Genomic DNA, 22,869 nt, shown 5'->3' with positions numbered 1-22,869 from the left:
GGAATTTTTAATTGAATCCCTGTTTTTATTTTTTTGTTTATATTCCTATTTATCCCTCTGATTTCAGCATGAAATAGAAAAATGACAACAATGATGATCACCATCATTGTCCATCTTATTATGGAATTTTTTAATTGAAACATTCTGTTTTGTTTTTTATTGTTTATATTCCTATTTTTCCCTCTGATTACAGCATGAAGTAGAAGAAGTCCAAACTAAAGTTCAAGGTGCTTGTTTTGATGCAGATTACGCTGTAAAGTTAGTATCTTTTATTACACTCTTTTATTGTAAATTATTCCAAATATAGTCTTATATGAATATGAATCTTCATTCAATATTCACCTTTACTCATGAAGATTTTGACATGAACAATAACATTAAGTTGAAAATTCAGCAGTGATCTAGAAGCTCTGCAAATAAATCTAAAGTGGATGCAGATGTAACTTCTCGCATTAAATTGTTCCAAGTTGTGATGGTTCTGGGTTAAAATGAGAATTTTTTCTGAGGTCTTTGGTGGATGTCAGGGGAATGAAGCTGTCCATGTGGGAAGTCCTAGATGTTCGTGTTGGTGTTTGGAGGTCAGGGTTTGAAATAGCCACAATTTTGTTCTTATACGTCATGATCAGGCATGCTGCTTTCCTCCTAATTTGGAGCGACTTCCATTCTATTTGATCAATCAGTAATTGAATCGAAGAATGTCAAATTTGATTTAATAAATACATCTTTTAGGTTTGTAGCAGTTGTCTATTAACTTGTTTCTCTCGCCTATTTAAAAAGAAACATTATTTTATATTGTAGTCAAAATATCTCTTTTATTCTTTCAATATTAAATATTTTGAAATGTTATCACTTATATTAGAGATGACAAGATGTGCTGTAATAGTACCCAGAGGGCATCATGTCTTATATTACATGTCAGGTGTTACTTTTGTGTGAGATCCCTTGATGAACATCTTTAGTACATTTAGTTGATATTGTACTAAATGGGTGCTTTTTTACATGTTTAATAATTTTATGTTTTTTTCAATTTTTTCAGTGCAGTGAAAGCCATGCAGAGCAGTGCCATACATTTCCAAAATATCCAAGACTTATTGAAAAATGCCATGTTCATGAAGCAGCAAATAACATACGAGGATAATAAAAGGTAATTAAATCAAGGTTAGACTTATTCTATTTGATTTCCAGTGCTGCTAAGAGTAACAGTTAGTGACATTGTTTTTACAAGTGGCCATTTATCATCAACTATCAGCCAAAGTGACTTGTTCTAGGTTTTGGGAAATCAGTAAAAAATATACCTTGCTTTTTAAGTTAACTGAATCTAAATGAGATACAGTGCACTTTGGATCCAACGAAACCTTGGATTCAACTAATAAAATTTTAATGTCTATTATTTTTCTGAATAGAGAAAAAATTATCATAAAACTATTTTTGCATTGCTTTCTAAACTCAATGAAATTTTTTAACTGTTCACTGGAATTGTCATTAAATTGGATTTGTTTTCACATTTGTAGCTATATTAGTGCCACTGAAGTCAGAAACAACTGCAAAGACAACACTCATCACTTCTCGGACTGCCTCAGGCGACCATGACCCTGTGGCGGCCGATGAAAATGCTGCATTTTTTAGACGATCGAAAGTCACTGTCCACAACAACATCATCATGAACGCCCCCACCTATCCTGATTCACATAACGAGTCAGTTACAATAAAACAGCATTAACATTGAATGGGTTCATGCCAGCTCAGTCAAAAATTAAGTTAATGACATTTGTGACATCATTCATAACAAGAAATTGGAAAGTGTATCGATCATTATTTCAAAGTCAGCTTAATGCAAGGTTGGTTTTCAGATTTTATCTTTTCCACACAACGGCAAGCAAGGGAGTGAAGTTATTTTTATTTTTTTCAGATAATTTGATGTCCACATCATCCTCCAAGAGACAAGTGAGGCTGCTTCCTTCTCTTTTAAAGCAAACAGACAATTTTTTAACATCATATGCCTCTACCAGCTGCCCATTTAAACAACTCCAGTGACATTTTAAAAAGATTATTATAATATAATATCTGACATAAAATTGAAAACAAATTAGTATCACCATAGGCGATTTTATCATCAATTTTCTATCTGAATACAATAACATGTCAGCTTTAAAGGATTATCGCAATGACTGTCTCATCAACAAGTTAAAGTTCCATAGCACACTTCAGGCCATATTTTATATCCTCTTTTGAAAACAACATTGAAAATCTGAGTGCATAGGCCTGTCTGACTATTTTATCCTGAACTTTAGCTTGGATGTCTCAAAAGACACTCAACCTTTCAAAACAGTAATTTCAAGAAACACCAAAAATATAAATCTAACTCTTTTTAAGGAAGATACCAGAAATAAGTGTGTATCCTTTATAGAGTTGAACTCTGAGACTTTCGAAACGATCTGCTGAGAAGCCATTGTTTCCTACGTACCTATAAAAACGAAAAAAGTCACAGATAGGAGGGAACTTTCTTGGCTCAACAACGAAGTTAAAAGAGAGAAAAAAGGTCTCGAATGCAAATGGCTGAAAACTAGACTTGAAATACACAATCAAACGTGTGGTAGGTTGGGTTGTATCATTGCGAATTAAGACAACTGGAGAAATGTGAAGAAGAATGGCGCTCATTGGAGTCAGGTTATTACTTTTGTGAGATGATGTCTGTGAGGTAGGGGAGATGGAGCAAAGGTCGGGAGATGATCCACTAATCTTATCCCATTAACCCTAACTGGATTAAGGGTCAGTCCTGCTAGTGTTGTGTTTGTGGGGCAATGTGGCAAGGGGGTTTTTCATTTATTTTTACCAACTTTAAGTGCGTACTTACAAGGTTACATCTATTGTATTATGTCAAAAGTGAGGCTTTAGATTCTACGAAACCTTGGTTATTACAAATAATGACCTTCAGTCCCATTGACTTTTTTGTAAGCAAGTTGCACTGTACACTCATATTTTGTCATATATAATGCCTTCCACATATCATTTGCATAAAACCTATCTTTTTATTTTAGTGGAGGGTATAGGAAGCGAGAGAGAATAGTTTATGTGCGTGTCTTTCTTTGTTTTAAAACCAATCTAACTTGTAATTCAAGGTCTTAAAGTCTGATGTGTCTTTATTATTATTATTGTTATTATTATTATTGTTATTATTATTATTATTATTATTATTATTATTATTACAGTCCACTCCGGGTAATCGCAATTCGGTTAACTGCAACATTTCCTAAGAAACGGAATTAATTCTATATAAAAGTCACTGGTTAATTGCAACAAACTTCGGTTAATTGCAACAAATTTTCGCCCTAAAAAAAGTGATAAATTCAAACAAAATATCATGTTTAAATTTCATCATGGAAGAAATCGTGACAGGTTGAAAAAGCGAGAGTGAGCGGGATTTAATGCTACAGTAGTGTGTCATCATTTTATTAGAGAAAAGATGGCATGGCTTTGCAATATGGGTTTGTAATGTCATCAGTGGCCATTAAATAGGAGGCGAGGGAGCTGGGCATTGTCTTGACAACAGGTAGACAATGACAGTTGAAAAGAGAGACTGTGCAATATCCTTGGTTTTGGGATTGATAACTGTGCATTGTGACAAACGAGTCGGGTAAGAGCTTATTATCTCTCATCAAAGCAAATCTCTTTGATTCTTACAAATGTTAAGAGCAAAAGAGTGAAACTTAATCCAATCTGAATAAGATGTTGACTTGCACCCAAGCTTCTTTTGCTTGTCAAAGTCTTTACAGGGCTGCCATGTTTTTTTTTTCAAACTTGTTTGAGTTCAGCATATATATGTGTAAAATGTTGCAATTGCGTCAGGAAACGCAACTTAGGTTAATCGCAACATTTTTGCTGATCCCAAGATGTTGCGATTAACCAGATTGGACTGTTTTATTATTATTATTATTATTATTATTATTATTATTATTATTATTATTATTATTATTATTATTATTATTATTGTTATTATTATTGTTATTATTGTTATTATTATTATTATTATTATTATTAGTAGTAGTAGTAGTAGTAGTAGTATTGAGTACAGCTCACGGATAGATTTGAATTGGGTTTTTTTTTTTCTTTTCTTTATTTTTCTTTCTTATCCAACACCATCATTGCTAAAGAGAAACGGGGAAAAAATATTAAGCAAAAACAAATTAAATAAACAACCAAACAAACCAAAAGAAAAGAAAAAACCCAAAAGAACCCAAATAAATCACATTGTCATTGGCATGTCTTGATTGGTTAATGTTAAAGTTTGGGATTTAACTTACAAAATGGAGTCTTGCTTTTTTTTTTTTTTTTTGGTATTTTGATAGGTTTATTTTGCTAGAATCACCAAGTTCTGAGAACTTTCCTTAATTGACAGATTTTTGTGGTTTATAAGTGTTTTTCCTTAACTTTTTTCTCCCTCTTTTGTAATGTTCTAATCAATTGAAATCGTTAGTTGATCAGGGTTTCAAATTTATTTTTATTCCTTTTATTAATTGTAAGGACGACTCTGTCTTGAGTGGATTACCAGTGACCCTAAGAGAGCACTGGCAAATATTTCACATATGATTAGATTTTAGGTTGTTAATGGTAGCTGTGATATTGTTTTAACAAGTCTTGATTGCGACATTTTTGAAGTCCTTTAAATTTAGAATATTGTTTTCTTGGTTCTGGATATAATTCAAAATTAATATAAGTTGTACATTAGATTGATATTTGGTGTTGTGTTGTGTTATTCTTGGTCTGGTAATTATAATTACTGGTTAATCATTTTAAATATCTTGGCATTACTGTTGACAATGCGCTGAAGTGGAATGAAAAAACAAAGAAAGCATTTGAATTAAATAAACAAATGGACTGTATTTGTTTTTCTTTGAGGCAACTACACACTGACAAAAAATCGTTAATCATCTTTTTTGTTTTTTTGAGTCTCATTATTCTGCATTCATATCTATCAGTGTGGGAAGGTAATGTTAGGCAAAACAAAAAGCAAAAATTGAAAGATAAAAGTATGTATCAAAAAACACTCAAAGCCAGGCCTGTAAATCATCCGACAATACAACTTTGCTCAATAAATTCTGTCAAGTGTCAATGTAAAAAAAAAAACGAAAAAAAACTTTTGTCGTTCAAAAGAAAAAATAAACATAAAAGAAAAACGAGTTCTTATTTCGTCGCCTTGAAAAAAAAATGAAGTTTTTAATCTGTCAAGGCAAAAACAAAACAAAACCCGTTAGCTATTAATACTGTGTTATTACACATAACATCTGCCAGCCTGATACAGCCTACCATCACACAAAACTTTGTGTACCCTTGAACGTTTATAGTCTGATTGATAGAATTAATTGAGAACTACAGTGGACTCCGGATAAGACGATGCCCAGGGGAACCGAGAAAAAAATCGACTTATCCGAAAATCAACTTAACCGGAGTGAAAACTCATTTGAACAAAGCAAACCAATCTAGAATAAGTATGTCCCTTCATAGTGGTCATGAGAGGCTCCTACCCCCAATAGTCCCATAGAGGAATCAGAATACATAAAAATCGGAATTTGAGATTTAAAAAGCGGAATCAACTTACTGTTATTGACTATGACATACTTTGCAACAGAAAATGTAATAGACAATCCAAAAGTACTCAAATGATTAAAATTAAAAAATGTGTAAAAATGTACAGATTGTGTAAAGACTAAGAATGGGGTCAAATAATAATAGAGAACACACAGGTCCTGGCCGTCTGAGAGCAAAGCATTGAATGGATGGATTTAACCTTGTCAGGACCCCCCCCCCCCCCCCCCCCCCCCCCACACACACATCAAGCAAACGCGCGTGCCGGTACACACATACACACACGGACACAGGGCGAAAATTAAATAGGGAAATAAGCTGACCGTACTCAAATAATATTATTACCGATTGAAGCCAACATATAATATTACCAAGGTCATTGACCTCACGAATTGGAGTCACAATAATAATAATAATACTTCGGTCAACCCCCCTTTCAAACATATAATATCCGACATCAGCAGCACACACTTTGAAGAGACTTATCAGACATACAAAATGTGTGTTGATTGACCATAGGAGATGACGAAATAAGCCATAGCTCACTTTTTTTTCGCTAGAGATTTAAAAAAAAAATTCCTTGATGAGAATGCCTTGAATTTGGAATGTATACCAATTAAGTGAAATTATTCCGCGAAAAGCGGAAGAGTAGGAGCCACTAGGTCAAGGTCATGCTTCTTGTAAATCGTCGAGACAGAAATAGCTGGTATGCCAATTTCCTATGGGATGATTTTCTGTGACATGCCAAACTTTCCAAATGCATCGAATCTTCCTTTTCCGCGATAGGTTTGCCATTGTAGTTGTAGACTTGACTTGAATTCCTCTTGATAAAATTGATACTAATTAAGAGGGCCATAACATAGGATGGCCTAGGATTAGAACCAAAAAAAAATCTTGAACTTGAAGTTGCGACAATGTAAAATTTGAGATGGAGAAATTAAAGTTATTCAATACTGCTCATGTACATTGAACACGGACGTCAGGCAAAGCACCTACATCACATCGATGTGCGCCAATCTTTCACGGATATTCTTAACCACTTAAAATTCTTACTGTAGCTTTTTTAACCAATGGAAATGTTTATTTGTGATTTTTTTTGTAGTCATTAGTGATAAGAACATCGAATTAAGCGACATCGACTTATGTGGAGTTTGTTTTTTTTTTTTACTAATGTTATATAGGAAGAAGGGGGAGGGACCAAGAAAAAAAATCGACTTGGGTAAAAATCGACTTAGGCAACGTCGATGTATCCAGAGTGCACTGTAATTATAAAATGACTGGTTAAAAACAATATTAAGGAGCTGAGAGAAGTCAATTTCTTTCCTTCTGTAATTTCATCTTGTCATAATTATCGCAACTCTCTATTCCAACGCTTTCTTTGTATCCGGTCGAAAGTGAACCAGAATAATGCATGCAAAATAAATATTCGCCTTTTACTGACTTAGCATTAGGCTATTCTTGCAAAATAAATATTTTTCTTTTAATGAAAAGGTGAATGAATTCTTAATAGCAAAAGTTTCCTTTCCTTTACAACCGTAATTGCATTTGCTCTTTTTCTTCTTTCAAACGACTGCACCTCCTCCTAGTCCTTCTCCTCCTCCTCCTCCTCCTCCTCTTCTTCTTCTTCTTCTCTTCTTCTTCTTCTTCTTCTTATTCTCTTCTTCTTCTTCTTCTTCTTCTTCTTCTTCTTCTTCTTCTTCTTCTTCTTCTTCTTCTTCTTCTTCTTCTTCTTCTTCTTCTTCTTCTTCCTCTTCTTCTTCTTCCTTTTCTTCCTCTTCTTCTTCGTTCCCGTCTTCTTCTATTACTACCACTACTACTACTACTACTACTACTACTACTACTACTACTACTACTACTACTACTACTACTACTACTACACTACTACTACTACTACTACTACTACTACTACTACTACTACTACTACTACCACCACCACTACTACTATACTACTTCTTCTTCTTTAATAATTAATCCAAATAAACGAAAGAATTTGCTTAAAAAGTTAACACAAACAGCTTCTCGTGTCAAGGGCTCCACATCCTTTTTAAAAAATAGGAATTGTTCTCTTCCTTTCATTTTACAATTAGCTCAGACTGGGGACCAGCTATGTGTGTATTCTCTCAAATAATTGTGATTTTATTTATTATAAATGAATTGGGGAAAAATGACATAGTTTGACTAGTCAATTGCTGTGTTATATCTGTGTTATGTTTGTTTATCCATCTTTTTGTCCAGTTGGTCTATTTTCGCGTGTTCAAAAAGACCAGACAATTATTGTCACCAGCCATTACAGGCCTGCAAAGCACCACCCATACTTTCAACGAACTATATGAAAATCTTAGTAATAAAAAGATTAACAAATTTATACAGGATGAGTCCCACTTCCTCAACCCTCAAATCCTCACACAGTAACATGAATGGAAAACTAATTCACTTTAAAACAACAAAACAAAGATATTTCAATTCGTTTAGTCTTTTGTAATAAGAAATGAAAAACTCAGTTTTTTTTCTATAAGTCTGTCTATCAGATTTAATTTTACGTTATTAGTTTGGGTCCTTAACCAATTAGATTAAAAATTGTGTGTGTGTGTGTGTGTGTGTGTTTCTTTGTGTGAATCTATGATTTGCTATGTTTTTGTTGATTACCTAAACAATGGTTACTTTAAAATTTAATGTGTGTGTTTGTGTGGGTGTTATTGTCAAATTAAATCATGGTTTGGGACTCTGTAAAACAACATACTTCTCTGGTTTGATGTGTGTGTGTGTGTATGTATGTGTGTGCGTTTGATGTTTCTGTTATTGTTAGTTTGATACTTATGTTTTTGGATTTAATTGAGTCTTGTACTTGTATAAAACACAATTTAATTTCCTCTTTTAATTAATAATTGGATCTTATCTTTATCTCTTTTGTATCAGCTGGTCCGACTAATCCCTATAGAAATGTATATATATTTTACTTTCACATAACTACAGAAAACAAGGTAGGAGTAGTCCAATGACAGGAGATCGTAAACTTCCTTCCATGGCCACTGATCCAGCTGTAAGACCATCAACAAGTAGTTCGTCTGCCTCTTTTGGACCTGGTGACAATCTCAGTCAAGCATCACCCAGCTCACCTTTCTTGGAGTAAGTTAAGTGCAGTTACTGATATCAAAGTTTGTTTTTAAATATATTTTTTTGTGTGTGTGCACTTTATCAAGTGATTTATTGCCATTTACTTATTTTAACTTTAAAACCATAGAAGTAAATTCAGATTTTATTTGGTTGACTATTTGTTGAAATGAAGAGTTGTAAGTAACCATTTATCATAATTTGAAGGTTGTGTGTACAAATTCATGTCAAGGCGCTAATGATAGGTACTTTGGTAAAAAATTCAAATTGGATTGAGCTCAATGAAACCTATATCATTTTAAAGTGCTTTTCAACACGATTCTAATGATACCAAAATTGTGAAAATCAGATAAGCAGAAAAAAAGTTGTGTTAGTTTAAAGGCTGACAAATGGTCTTCTATTTGCCTTTGTTATTTACTGACGGACTTTGTGACCTGAAAATTGTTGCATTTCCGGTAGTAACCGCCATTTGGATTTCAAAACTGGTCTAAAATGACCGCTAAGATTTGAGTAAGGATTTTACTGGAACGAATTTCATGGATGCGGTATACAACTTTGCCCTGAATTTAATTTTATAAAAAGTTAAGATGTTAAATAAACGTGCCAGCATGAAATTTTGATTTACCAAGTTCTAATCTTTTAATTATCCAAAGCTAAATTATACCCTATTTTATCCATAATCAAAAGTTATACTAAATTGTCATTGATTTTAAAATAAACTACACCAAACGATAGAGTAATTTCTCCTGAAGAAAATAAGACATAAATCATTAAAATCCATCCATAAACAAAAAATCTATGGAACTTTTTCTGAGACCCATCACTCAAAAGTCCAAAAAATCGGGTCACAGCCACTAGGCCATTTATCGGCTCCCTGCTGGAGGGCCAAATGGACGTTTACCAAAGTACCTACTAATGGAAATCAATAAATGCGGAAAATAATTATTTCTGAAATAGCCAATCAACAGAGAAAAACATAAGAATCATTTGAAAAAAATGGTGTGATTTTTATAGTGTTTTCATTTATGTACAAAATAGTTTATTGAACATAAGTGCTTAAAGCAAAACGAAGATGCCTGGCTAATTCTGAAAACAGAGGAACAGCTATTTTTTCTGCTTTAATCAATAATGATCACTTTAGCTAATCTCGTGTTGCACTTTTTGTTTATATAAGTTAAAACTAAATTTATTATCAGCTGATAAGAGCAAACTTGCCAACCAGTTTGATTTTCCGTATTTTAGTATGGATGCTGATTAGAATACATAAATACGAGAAAAGTAGATAAATTATGCAAATAGAAAATTAGCTCTAAATGTGTAAGTTTTAGTCTATTTTATTGTCAGCCTCTATGGTCAGTCAATACATATTTTTTTGTATCCTTTCATAGTGTAAACAGTTGATTATGATAGATAATTATAATATTTTATATGGAGGTATGTGGGGGGGAGGGGGGGGGGGTCAATGACGTGAGTTATTATATATGTTTACTCCATATGCTACCTCCAATAAGTTGGTTGTATTACTGTGTCCACTCTCGCTATTTAATCTTGGTAGTGTGTGTTTGTGTGTGTGTGTGTGTCCTTGTGTGCCTTTGGTTGGGTGTGCATTTGGAGGGGGGGGGGGGGGGGGCTTTATCAGGGCTAAATCCATTCATTCAATGCTTTGCACTGAGAATAATAGGGCCTGTGCCATCTTGTATGCTTTTAAAGTATTTGAGCTAATCAGATTCCTCCAAAATACACAATCTCCATGAATCCAGGTAATAGTGTTGATCATTATTATTTCCAAATTTGTTAAGCCAAGTGCATGCACATTCAAAGGATCCTTTAATATGGATTTCAATCTCGATTACAACACTAACGATTAAGATGACATCTCGATTGATAGTGAGACAGAGATTCTTGAAAGAAAAGAAGTTCTCAAAATGGAAGAAAACCACCTTTGTCAACTGTGCCATCTCATACTACAATAAGACATTACCTCTTGAATAATCTGCGGCCCTATGTTCCACAAGGAATCAAGAGGCTTAAGTCAAGTCTTGGATAATCTGCCCCATCAGGGCAAATTTCTTGTGAGGGTTGAAGCTGCTGTCCCAAATACATTAGTTGAAGCCTGGTTTATTGCCATGTTAAAACATATAATGACAGAGCAATCACCTTTTATTCCACTGCACGCTTCTATAGATGTTCTTGAGACCCAGCTTATTCACCTTCAGTATATGATCCTTGAAGGCAAAATTCCAGAATCTGACAAAATAGTTGAAATCTGGGCAAAGCAAGCAAATGATCCTGATACCAGAATGGACTTGTATGTTCTACTTAACCCTCTCCTTACGCAACATTTTCCGGACTTTCCCAGAAATGCCTTGTCTTACCAACATAAAAATTGAATTTTAAAAAACTCTAACTCAAAAGTAAATAAATACATACTATACCTACATCATTTTGTTCAGTATAACGCGATCATTTAACTGTGACAAATTAATTTCATAAAATTTTGTACAGAATAAATTTAATTGATAATCGTAACAAACTTAACGATTCTCATGTAGGAAGGAGAGGGTTAAACCGTTTGGTTGTGCCCCATTCTTCTGCAAACTGTGAAAGTGTTAATCAAGTGTTAGAAAGATAAAAGCTGACCATTGATCGAAGGTGGGTGACAGCCTTCTGGAAGCTTTAATCATTGTCAAACACATACCAACTACCCATTGTCACCAGTCATCTGAAATGCTTCAGTTTTAAAAGTATCATGCATGCGAGCCATTGGAAAGAAAGATAATGCTGATATTTGGTACAAGTTTAACAATGGGTAGTGGGGAAGTCTAATTGTAGATTGTCAAAGGAGATTCAGGCTATCCTTCCCTCTGTCAGCCTGATATATCATGTCTATGCCACTGTAGTCTCTCTGGTGAATTAGGTTATTATTTTAAGATTTAATTTTTCAGTCTCCAATGAAAACAAGTATTTTTCATAGAAAATAAGCAATATCAGTGTAAAATTTCATAGAAAATAAACAAAGAAAATGAAAGAAGTGAGACATGGTTGGCAAGTCTGAAGGAATAAATGAATTTTAATCAGCAGTATAAAATATCCTTTCATCAAAATCTATATATTTCAGAAATTAATGGAAGTTAATGTCTGAATACATCGAGTCATATTTAGACCTCCTTTTTATTCGCTCTATTCTTCTTATATATTCCATACATTAAAAAAAAATTGAAGTTTTAAGCTTAACCAAAAAGCTGAGGTAAAATATAAGAATTATCAACACCCTGGAAATAAGTAGACATCTAATTTTTTCAAAGAATCCAATTGTTATTCCCACTAGATTTCATTATGCTTTCATTGGCCATTGTAATTAAACAGACATGGTTGTATCTCTAAAATCAATTTTGCTGAAGTTTCTTTGTCTTTTCAAACAATTTGCCAATCAGGGTGAGCACATCACATTCCATCCAGTGAAGTCATCACGTTGTCACTATGAAAGGTCTCGTTATGGCGTTTGAAGAAAGCTTTTACTTTACCCCATACCCAATACCCATATTCCATTCCGTTTGCTTCACATTCGATATCAGTAAAAATGATTGGTCCTGATACGAAGATCATATTGAGAGCTAATTTGTGCCTATAATTCAAATTTGACAAAATCAGTAACTCCTTTTATGTTAAATGATATATATGGGGCAACACTTCTCATTAGTGTGATCTTTACCTCACAATCAAAAGGTACCGAATTTGAGTCCCTTTCACCATATTGTATTGACTTCTAGTCATGACCCCCTTGCTCACAGGGATGTTGTTCTTAAAGGGACCCGGAGTGGTGCTTTTCACTTTAAATAATTTTGCTCTTAGTAAATAATATTGTGTATAAAAAAGTAAAATTTGTACTCAGATCTACTTTCTTTTCCCAAATGATCATTGTGTGTTAATTATGATTTGCCACCACTTTCAGCTTAACAAGATTTAAATTCAATAGTGAGTGTGATCCTGCGAAGTTTTCATTTCAATGTTTGACCAATTATAATCCCCTTGATTAACAGCTGTTTCAAATTCAAATCTTTCATTCCCCATTAAGAGTTGTTAAAGTTGCTAACCACCTGATATTTTTGTTCTAATTTACACAATTAAATAGCGTTTTGTCAATTTATTGTTTGCCAAAATGCCAGAACTGCATATTGACATTGAATATTTGAAGCACTGTCAAATCTATATTGTTAATGTCAGTTTTAGTTATCTTTGTGCCAAAATCTAGAGGTGCCTAAACGAGTCAATAAAATATACATTAAATAAAGGGAGTAAAAATTACTTTTATAAAAGATACAACACAAAGTAAACGAGGGATTATTAAAGAATTCTAAATGACGAAAGTGTTTTTATTGACACCTTCCCTCTCCTTTTAAAATAATATTATTAATGAAAGAAAAAAGGAGAGGAGGGGGCAGAGAGAAAGAGCGGGAGAGGAAGAGTGCGTTTCAAAGTTGTTGCAGATATTTAAGATAAATGAAAGAGAAACAAAACTAGGTTGACCTGAGTAAAAATGATAGGTAAATATGGAATTATTCTAAAATTAAAATAGAAATAAAATAAACTTAAAACACTATCACCGTCTAGAATCCTTTAATAACCCATCCCCTGCCTCCCTATCTTATGCTTGAAGTATACAGATTTATATCTTTTTCTCATTTACTAACCATTATCAGGCCTGTAAATCTTCCGACAATTGTCGGATTTCAGACAATATAATTTTGTTAGATAATTTCTGTTAAGTGCTGACATTTTGAAAAAATTAATTAAAAGTAAAAATAAAATGTGTAGTGTCAAAAGACAGAAGCAACAAAAAAAGAAAATAAAAGAGTTTATTTCATGCCTCGAAAAACTCAGTTTTTATTCCATTTCGAGCGCCAACTTTAAAAAAAAAAGAAACTTTTTATTCATCGCATCAAAGACAAAACAAACGAGTCAACTAGGCATGTTATCATTCCATCCTGTCAATTATCACCACCTACACACTCCACCGGACATGGCACCACCCTCACGTATTCACTGCCCACTGCCTCCTATGCTGCCCACACGTGCTGTTGGTAGCCAATGCCTCACTGACAGTGTCTCTCCACAGGTCTTGTTGCATCGCGAGTCGTCGTACATTCATCGTCAGTAATCAACTAACGCATACAGTGTGTCTCAGACTGGGCTGTTTCTCTCTATTTTGCTATCAACACACACACACATTTTTCCAGTTGAACAATCTCCGTTCTGCTTTCTTTGTATCTGGTTGAAAGGCAACCAGAATGATGAATGCGAAATAAATAATTTTCTTCGAAATATATATATTTTTTGAAAGATGATTGACTGCTCTCAGCAGAAGTTTTCTTTCCTCACGACCGTGATTGTTTAAATTTTTCTCATCTTTTTCCTCCACACACAACTGCATTTCCTCCTCCTCCTTCTCCTTCTTCTTCTCCTCTTTTCTTCTTCTTTTTCTTCTTCTTCTTCTTCTTCTTCTTCTTCTTCTTCTTCTTCTTCTTCTTCTTCTTCTTCTTCTTCTTCTTCTTCTTCTTTTATAAGAATTAAGCCAAATAAATGAAAGAATCAGCTTAAAAATTTAACACAAACAGAAGCGAAGATAAAGCAGCCTCTTGTGTCAGGCACTAGATACACATCCTTTAAAAAGTAAGAATTGTTCTCTTCCTTCATTTTACAACTAACACCAGAAATATGTGTAGCTACTGTTTCAACTTTTTTTTTTTTTTTTTTGTACTATAAAATAAGGACCTGCTTATTTTATTATAAACGAGTTGGGGGGGAAAAAAATGACACGATTTGACTAGTCAATTGACGTGTCATATCTGTGTTGTGTTTGTTAATTCATATTTTTGTCATGTTTTTGGTCTTATTTTCCAGTGCTCAAAAAATTCTGACAATTTTTTCACCAGCCATTTACAGGCCTGCATAATGCAAATGTATTATTTCCTTTTCTTGTTTACCTGAAGAAGGCCAAAGACCAAACTGTCGTTTACTTTGTGTTGTATCTTTTATAAGAATCATTTTTACTCCCTTTATTTTACTGTATATTTTAGTCACCTTTAGTTTTCATAACTGGCAAAGATGAATACAAATGGTGCATATTTTATTTCATTCTTGCAATAATTATTTGAAATTTCACTTCTGAGTATTAACTTCAAGTCCACAATAACTCTTAATTCTCTTCGTATTGAAAGATTGTGTTTCTGGGTGGGATCTTTCGACCTCCCATGGTGGGCAGAAGGTCACTTGCTATGTCTTCTATTTCCCTATATCTGTTTTCTGAGTTACTTTCTTTGTGTTGGAATGGGATCACTTGGTTTTGTCCTGACCCTTGTCGGAGTCCTTGGCTAGGGGAAGACATTCAAATGTATAGTATTAGTTTTGGGAGATGATTTCTTTATTCCTTGTAAAGCATCTTTCTGTTATGTATTGTTATTTTAAATTTATTTTTTTATAGTGGTTTGTAAACATTTGAGTGTATTCCTCCTAGTGAGATCATGCTCTTGTGACTTGATGAGACTTTTAGGTGATTTCAGACTAAGTACACTGATCGTGTGCTCTTGGAATCTATATCTGTTCCCTATTTAAACCATTCCCCTTTGTCTTACATTTTTATGTGTGTGCTTTCAAATGTAAAGCTAGAATTTTTTTGACTATCCAATTTTCTTCCATTTTACCGGTGCTGAAATGACCTAAATGTGTCGCAAGTGCCGTAAAACCCTTAAAAACAAACATTGTTTTCAACTGTCAATAATTAAAAATGAATTCAAAACTTTCCTTTAAATGTATTTCTGTTTATCATTTGAACATCATTTTCATTTTTCTCCAATGTTAAAGATTTAGTTGAATTTTTAGTTTTCATTTTGGTGTGTGTATCTGTGTGACATTAATATTTGTTCCATTAGTTAATCTTAGACTGTCATCGGTATAAGATAAGTCATACATTTAGAAATTTAAGTAAATTATAATCTTTTCTCGGCCACTTGTTGGAATCTTGACATTCTTTTTTCATATAGGGTTCTTGAGTAATGATAGCATAACGAATTTTTATTCTGGGTGTTAATCTGTGAAAGTGATACTTTTGTTGTTATTGTTGTTCTTGTTATTATTATTATTATTATTATTATTATTATTATTATTATTATTATTATTATTATTATTATTATTATTATTATTATTATTAATATTATTATTATTAATACTGTTATTATTATTACAATCGACTCCGCTTATTCACACACCCTCAGGAGTTTGGGTTAGTGTGTTGATTAAGCGGAGAAGCTAAAAATAGCATCTTAGCTCCAGATTTCATGTCATTTATATAGGACCTCCTTCTCTGATTTTTCTGCAGGCTTGAGACCGTCATGTTTAGATATGACCTCATTAGAAGGTTGTGGTCTGTTTGTGGTTTTTTGGCTTTTTGTTTGTTTGGGGGTTTTTTGGTTTTTGATTGTTAACGGGGGGGGGGGGGGGGGGGGGGAGTTCTTTTTTTTCCTATTTAAAAAAAAATATTTTTCATGTTTTATCGACAGCATCATGTTTTTCGCCATGTTCATTTTTAAACACTACATTGTGTCGACCTATCCATCTCGAGAACCAACCTTCTGATGGGAAGAAAGACGTGCCATGAGTTCAGTTCAGTTCCCTTTTGCTTAATGAGGTCTCCAGACAATCGAGCACCTTGATTTAACTCCCCATGACTAAGGCAATTTCAACAATACCATCTCTCTGTGGTTTACATACCAGATTTGATACGTTACTCACTTAAATGCAACATCATCCCTTTCTTTTTCAGCAAGTGAAAGACGGGTTCTTAATACGCCATACATTGTAGCTAGCTCGCCTTGCGTTTACTTTGGAATTGATTCTACATCTGCAATCAATTGAAGTTTCTCTTTGAACAGTGAGATTTCTGCACTTTGGAGAAGCCATTGCTGTAATGATAGTAAATTTCGATGACACCATCTTGTATAAGTGGTGCAGTCTTTTTGTTGTTTTTTCTTTTTCAAATAAGGCAATGACCACATCCTTTGTCTGGCCAAAGTATTGGAAAAATTCCTTCTTGATTTGGTAGCACCGTAAAAAAGCCTAATTTTCCTCCTAAGGCCAGTGATTACTTCTAGCAGTGATCTCAGTCTGGCCATTTAATTTTTCGTTTTTACCCATTTTTTTTTAGAGCAATAACATTAAAATGAGCTACTCAAATCAAAAACTGGTTCCATCTATAACTTTAAAGCACTTTAGACAGTTTGGATACAGGAACTCTTATAGAAACAATTATTTTCAAATATTTTACATTTTGTTGAAAAATGCCTATCACAATATTTTTCATGAAGACATGCATTCTCCATCGGAGGTCGGGTTTGAAAAATATTTATTGCACGAAACGTCTTTATTTTTGGACAGTACACATAGTAATGATTGATGACACTTTTACCTGAATCTCATTACAATGTAGCCATTCACTTTGTAGATATTTATCTAAAAAATGAATTATTTCTGTTCTAATTACACTGGCATCTTTCGATCGGTTCGTAAAAAAGCGTATCAGACCCTTTCCTGCCCCATTAATTTATGATACCATGATTGACCCTGTACTGTCAGATATGTCACGTGGAGATTTTGCACAAATTGTGATGCATGGGTAATGAGAAATAAAGACCAATCATGTCATATACACATGCACACGCACACACACACACACACAAACAGAGAGAGAGAGAGAGAGAGAGAGAGAGAGAGAGAGAGAGAGAGAGAGAACTGAAACAAAAAAATAAAAAAGAAGAAAAGTAAACTGGTTCGTCATCATTTTTATTGCAGATGAGATTATTACTACTTGATGGTGACAAGAGAGATTTAAAATTACGTCATCATTTTTTGTTGTGGATGGGCTAGAATTGCGTAGAATCAATTATACTTGCATGCACAATGAATGCCAGCAGTCAATTTAGGACAGAGTATTACGACCTAGCAGATTTTCTTGGCATCAATTTGAGTCAACGTGTGATAAAATTAGCCTAAAGTTTAATAAAGTTTGCAAGTTACTGGTATGTAAAAAATGTTTTTAGAAATTTTCGATTTGCCGGATGATAAATATTTAACATTAGCAAAACGGAACAATGTTGATCCTTAAACCCTATCGTTTTTTAGAATAGATAAATGTATTTCACCAATAGAAACTGATTAAAACGATTTTTTAAAAAGCTTATCATTGGAGTATTTTTGTGGCAAACGTCACAAAAATTACCTTTGGCACAGTCCTTATTGTATCTTTAAAGAAAGCAAGCAATTCTGTACTTAAATGTTACCATTTTCTATCTTGCACTTTTCAACTGAATCATCATTAATAATCATCGCTGATTGTGTGTTTGTGTGTGTGTGTGTATCATTATAATGAGCACATTCCATTTGTTTCTATGAAGATGTTACTTCGTCAAACATTGAAAAGAAAATGACTTTATAGGTTTGATACAACTAACACTCATGGTGGCCAGACTGTAATAAATCATAATTTACTGGCCACCTAGCCGTAGTCCAGCCCAGCCATACGTAATAAATTGCAAGGAGTTCATGCTGTAGTGCAACCAGACTGTAACAATACGTTCATTTATTGTGGAAAATATGAAAAAATACACTGAAATGCGGTACGGCCAAACAGAGTTGGCTAAAAGAAAAGGCTCTATTACATGGTATGGCGAAATACATTCAGTTTTTTTCTAAGGTTTTTTTTTCAATTAAGATGGAATCAAGGTGTAGCGATTAAGCAGAGAAGGTGTGAACTGTATTATTATTATTAGTAGTAGTAGTAGTAGTAGTAGTATTAGTATTATTATCATCATTATTGTATGAGTTTTTGACGCTTATTGTATTTTCTCCAAGGTCACCAAATATCAGTTGTTTCCCATTTAAATAATTTCTAAAGTCAGAAAATTAAAAACAATATCAGAGTGAATACAGTTTTAACACAATAGGAAATTAATCATAGATTTTAGTTTAATTCAAAGTGTCAACAAAACATCACATTGTTGCAAAATACTCCACAGTGTTTGTATTGTTAGATGATATAAGAAGTTATGGTGACCCAACTCATTCCAAGTTCAATTCAGTACGTAAAATTGTGATAAATCACTGCTTTCCTTCACCTTCAATGTGAACTGTTGAAGCCATTAAAACAATAAGTCAAATCAGTGGATGCATTTTAGCTTGACTTTTTAAAATCCTTATTATGTATATTCCATTAGAGATTACTAAAGGGGTTTATATTATTATTATTTATTATTATTGTTATTATTATTATTATTATTATTATTATTATTATTATTATTATTATTATTATTATTATTATTATTATTATTATTATTAGGACAGCTTTGTAAACTACATCTATGAAACATGGTCTGATATATCTGCATGGCCCTACATGGAATTTAAAGCTTGTAGCTTCTTACCCATAAAGCAGCAAAATACATCTGTCCATGCGTAAAGACTGGTTGGGCCATGACAATTCCCACCTTACATAATGTCTGCCCTTGAGACTTATTTAAGGTCTTTGCATGTCACAGCTTAAAGAGAAATGTTTTGTATTCAAATTGAATGATAAGCCTGAATCAGATGTTGTTATGAGATTTATTTTTCATGACGTACAAATAATGCTTTGTTGATGAGGTGCCTGATACCTAGGGCTATAATTTTGTCGTTGCTGTTGTGTTTTTTTTTTCTACCTTGTTTTCAATCTAGACTTCTATGTTTGAAATTATAATGCTACATATTTATCTCTCTGGATCAATCTGGACTACTGATTTTGACATTACGTGAGAGTAAGAAAATTGGGGAAAAGTGAGCCGTGTAAAACTAAAATATAAGTTCTAAAACTAAAACTGAATTGAGCTGAACACCACAGGTTAAGTGAGTGACATCAGAACTCTAATGTAATCTTGAAAATATGTTCACAAACTTATTCTTTCGATTGGAGAGATAATAAAATAAGTTCAATCATGACCTAAATCATATGTTTTCTGTTGATAAACGCAATCTTCCAATTGAACAGATAGAACAAAATGAGTGCACCCATATTAATTTATTTTATAAATTATTTAAAATCTTTGGGGAAATGTTTTACAAATCAGCAATTATGCCACTTAAACAAAACAAATACATTATGCATGCAACTTTTGCAAGTAAAAGCCAATCTGCCAACTCATCTAAACTTCTGCTATTTAAAAAAATGATCATTATTCCCTAGCAGATTTTATTAATAATCATTTGAGTCAATAGGTGATAAAAATACTCTTAATTTAGCAAAGGGTCACAAGTTACTTCTATATCAATCTGTTAAAACTATTTTTTTTCATTTGCCACTAATTTTGTCGACGTTTGCAAAATTTAACATTGACTGTACAGAACCATTTCACCTCTCAACCTTTGTTTTTTTTTTAAGAATATATTATCGTTGTCATCATCATAATTTTTATTATTATTATTATTATTATTATTATTATTATTATTATTATTATTATTATTATTATTATTTGATTAATTGTTTAATGTATCCATATCTTCCTTCAATTTTTATGATTGGTTGCATACATATTTTTCTTCTAAAATGTCTGTAGATAAAAAGCGTTTAAAATTTGAATCAGTTTGTCAGTTTTGAATGAACACTTATTGGAAACAAGATTTTTCCTCTGTGAATTCATTCAAAATGCGACTGAAGCTCATGTTCAGGAAAAAAAAGTGGCTGGCGTTCGATATTTTGATATTTGCAAGTTCTCGCTTACCCTATATTATTATAACTAAACATTAAATGTTGATAAGTGAATATATCACGATCAAGCATAAAGCCACATAATTTTAATTATCAGTACAACAATATATTTTCTGATCCAATAGAAAATCAGAATTAAGTTATATGAAACATTATAACATAAATATGTTGGGAAGTGTTAGATAATGTCATGATTGTGTGGTTTAATTTGAGGATTATTATTATTATTATTATTATTATTATTATTATTATTATTATTATTATTATTATTATTATTATTATTATTATTATTATTCTTTGTAAAGCAGACAATATGTTTCATTCGGTTTAATGGTGTCCATATTTCATCAAGTTCTGACCTTACAGCCTTTGTATTTCATTGCGAATTAATATAATTGTATTGGGATCATTTTCTATGTTTAGAATTGATGAATACATCCTGATGTGTGGAACAAAGTTAATTAACACATTCTCTTTTAAAAATTTGTTTTTGTTTCAGAAAAGAAAGCCTCAATGGTGACGACAATGCAGAAAACAAAGAAGTAGAAGAATTGATGTCAAAGATGATACCCAAGACAGCAAGATAAAGCCATCAGACTAGATTTGATTCACATCCAAACGGCCAGAAACAGGTGCTATATTTAAAACGAATGGGATTATTTTTGTTGAGATTTGAAATTATTCCTCAATTCCAAATTCACGTGTCAACATTAGTCATAAGCGCTATATAAATGTACATTTATTATTATTATTATTTATAAAATTTATATGTAGATATTAGATGTATTATCGTTTTTGTCTTCGCTTTTGAATTTTTAATAACATTTTGTTGTCAACATAAGAAGAGTTTGTTTCCAAAGTGAGACATAAGTCAACTTCTTGTTTTAAGATATTCTACATTACAATTTTAGACCAGTAGAGAATGCATATTATGTCAATTGATACATTGAAAGTTTTCCTCTTGTTGAACATCATAACATTACTTTTTTTTTTTTTTAATCTATCATTTTAAAAAGTTTACATTGTCAAGATTTTCATTTTCACTTCCTCTCCAAACTGAGACATAGCCACCCACTAGATTTGTGCCAAACTGAGACATACCCATGGGTGCATGATTTCAGGCTTAACCCGAATTTCCAGATTTTAAAAATTCTTTTCCGCATCTAGATCATCCAGACATAATACCATTTTGAGTTAGTAGATCACATTTCAAAATAAGTTTCAGGCTTTTTGAATTAGTTGGAAATGGATTTCAAGCTATTTTGGCCTAATGTATGTGCCCATGCATATCGAATTTTTAATAAAAATGGATTTAATAACTCTTTAGATGTGAGACAGAAATAAGGATATACATCCAAGCAAAGTGTGCACTCTAAACCTACACACCAACGACAACTCTCAATTATCTTGAAACCTTGGGTCAGACACCAGAGCAACACATTATAATAATGAACTATCATGCATGTTTAACCTTCATGTATAAAATATACATTAAAAAACCAATGCAAGATCAACCATTGTTATAAATCATCTGTGAGACATATTATGAGGGAAAACCATGTGAAAAATTTTCTTTTTGCTTGAAATAATTTTTTATCAAACTCTATCAAAGAAATTATACAAGTTATCACAAATTCCTTTGATCATTGTATAGATAAATGAATTGAGCACACTGCAGCACATTTTTTTATATTTAAATCTTGACAAATTTAAGATTACTAACTGCTTCAAGTGCTAAAATCAATTAATTTTTATGGTTTTTGATTGATGAGCGAAGATTATTTTACAATTATTACCAATCAAATTAAACATTTTACATAATTCTGTCAGCCATATACACATTATTAATTAAACAATTAGTATATTTTAATTTATTTGATCAAATATTCTTTTTTAGGCATATAGCAGAAAAAGCCACAGAAGACGATTTTTCTCCACTCAGACCAACTCGTGTAGAAAAAGTAAGGGGGAAAATACTAATAATGAAATCAATCCTGTAAATACACCAACGAGGTTCACTGTCACATAGTTACAGCTTAAATAAGATTCTGATCTTCAATACGCTGTACATTCATAAAAAATGGAATTCAATTTTAATTAACCATAGCATTCATATATACATAAATTGCAACTTTATGGATGCAGTTGAAATTATAATTCAATTTACTATGAACAATATGGTGTGGATGAAACATTTACAGTTCAAATGTCTGGATGGGGATCCTGACCTCCCATAGTGGGCAGGGAGGTACTTACTGTGTCTTATATCCCCCTAAATCTGTTTTCCAACTAGTTTTCTGTCTTTGTCTTGGAATGAGATTACTTGGTTTTGTTTTGGCCCTGGCCAGCTGGGAGGGAAACAGTCAAATGTATTGTCAGTTTTGGGA

General features: G+C 32.6%; 1 protein-coding gene across 8 annotated transcripts in view; it reads left to right on the top strand.

Annotated features, from left to right (window-relative positions):
* Positions 1-22,869, top strand: part of LOC144965563 (BLOC-1-related complex subunit 8-like) — a 58,591-nt gene that overhangs the window by 17,135 nt on the left and 18,587 nt on the right. For 4 of the 8 annotated variants that reach the window (XM_078901046.1, XM_078901049.1, XM_078901042.1 and 1 more), the window contains 4 exons: positions 194-258; positions 1,037-1,144; positions 8,557-8,709; positions 20,982-21,259. In XM_078901046.1, the coding sequence (XP_078757172.1) occupies positions 194-258; positions 1,037-1,144; positions 8,557-8,709; positions 20,982-21,069 (414 nt within the window). In that variant the 3' untranslated portion in view covers positions 21,070-21,259. Of the gene's footprint in view, positions 1-193; positions 259-1,036; positions 1,145-8,556; positions 8,710-12,128; positions 12,182-12,646; positions 12,670-20,981; positions 21,260-22,869 lie in introns of those variants that run through there. The other 4 variants (XR_013644059.1, XM_078901045.1, XM_078901044.1 and 1 more) reach the window with 4 other exon arrangements.

The sequence above is a fragment of the Berghia stephanieae genome, chromosome 2 (assembly GCF_034508935.2).
Source record: "Berghia stephanieae isolate SIO BIC M18660-M18661 chromosome 2, UCSD_Bste_1.3, whole genome shotgun sequence".
Classification (NCBI taxonomy): Eukaryota; Metazoa; Mollusca; class Gastropoda; order Nudibranchia; family Aeolidiidae; genus Berghia; species Berghia stephanieae.
The sequence above is the reverse complement of the archived record's forward strand: the minus strand, read 5'-3'. Positions and strand labels throughout refer to the sequence as shown.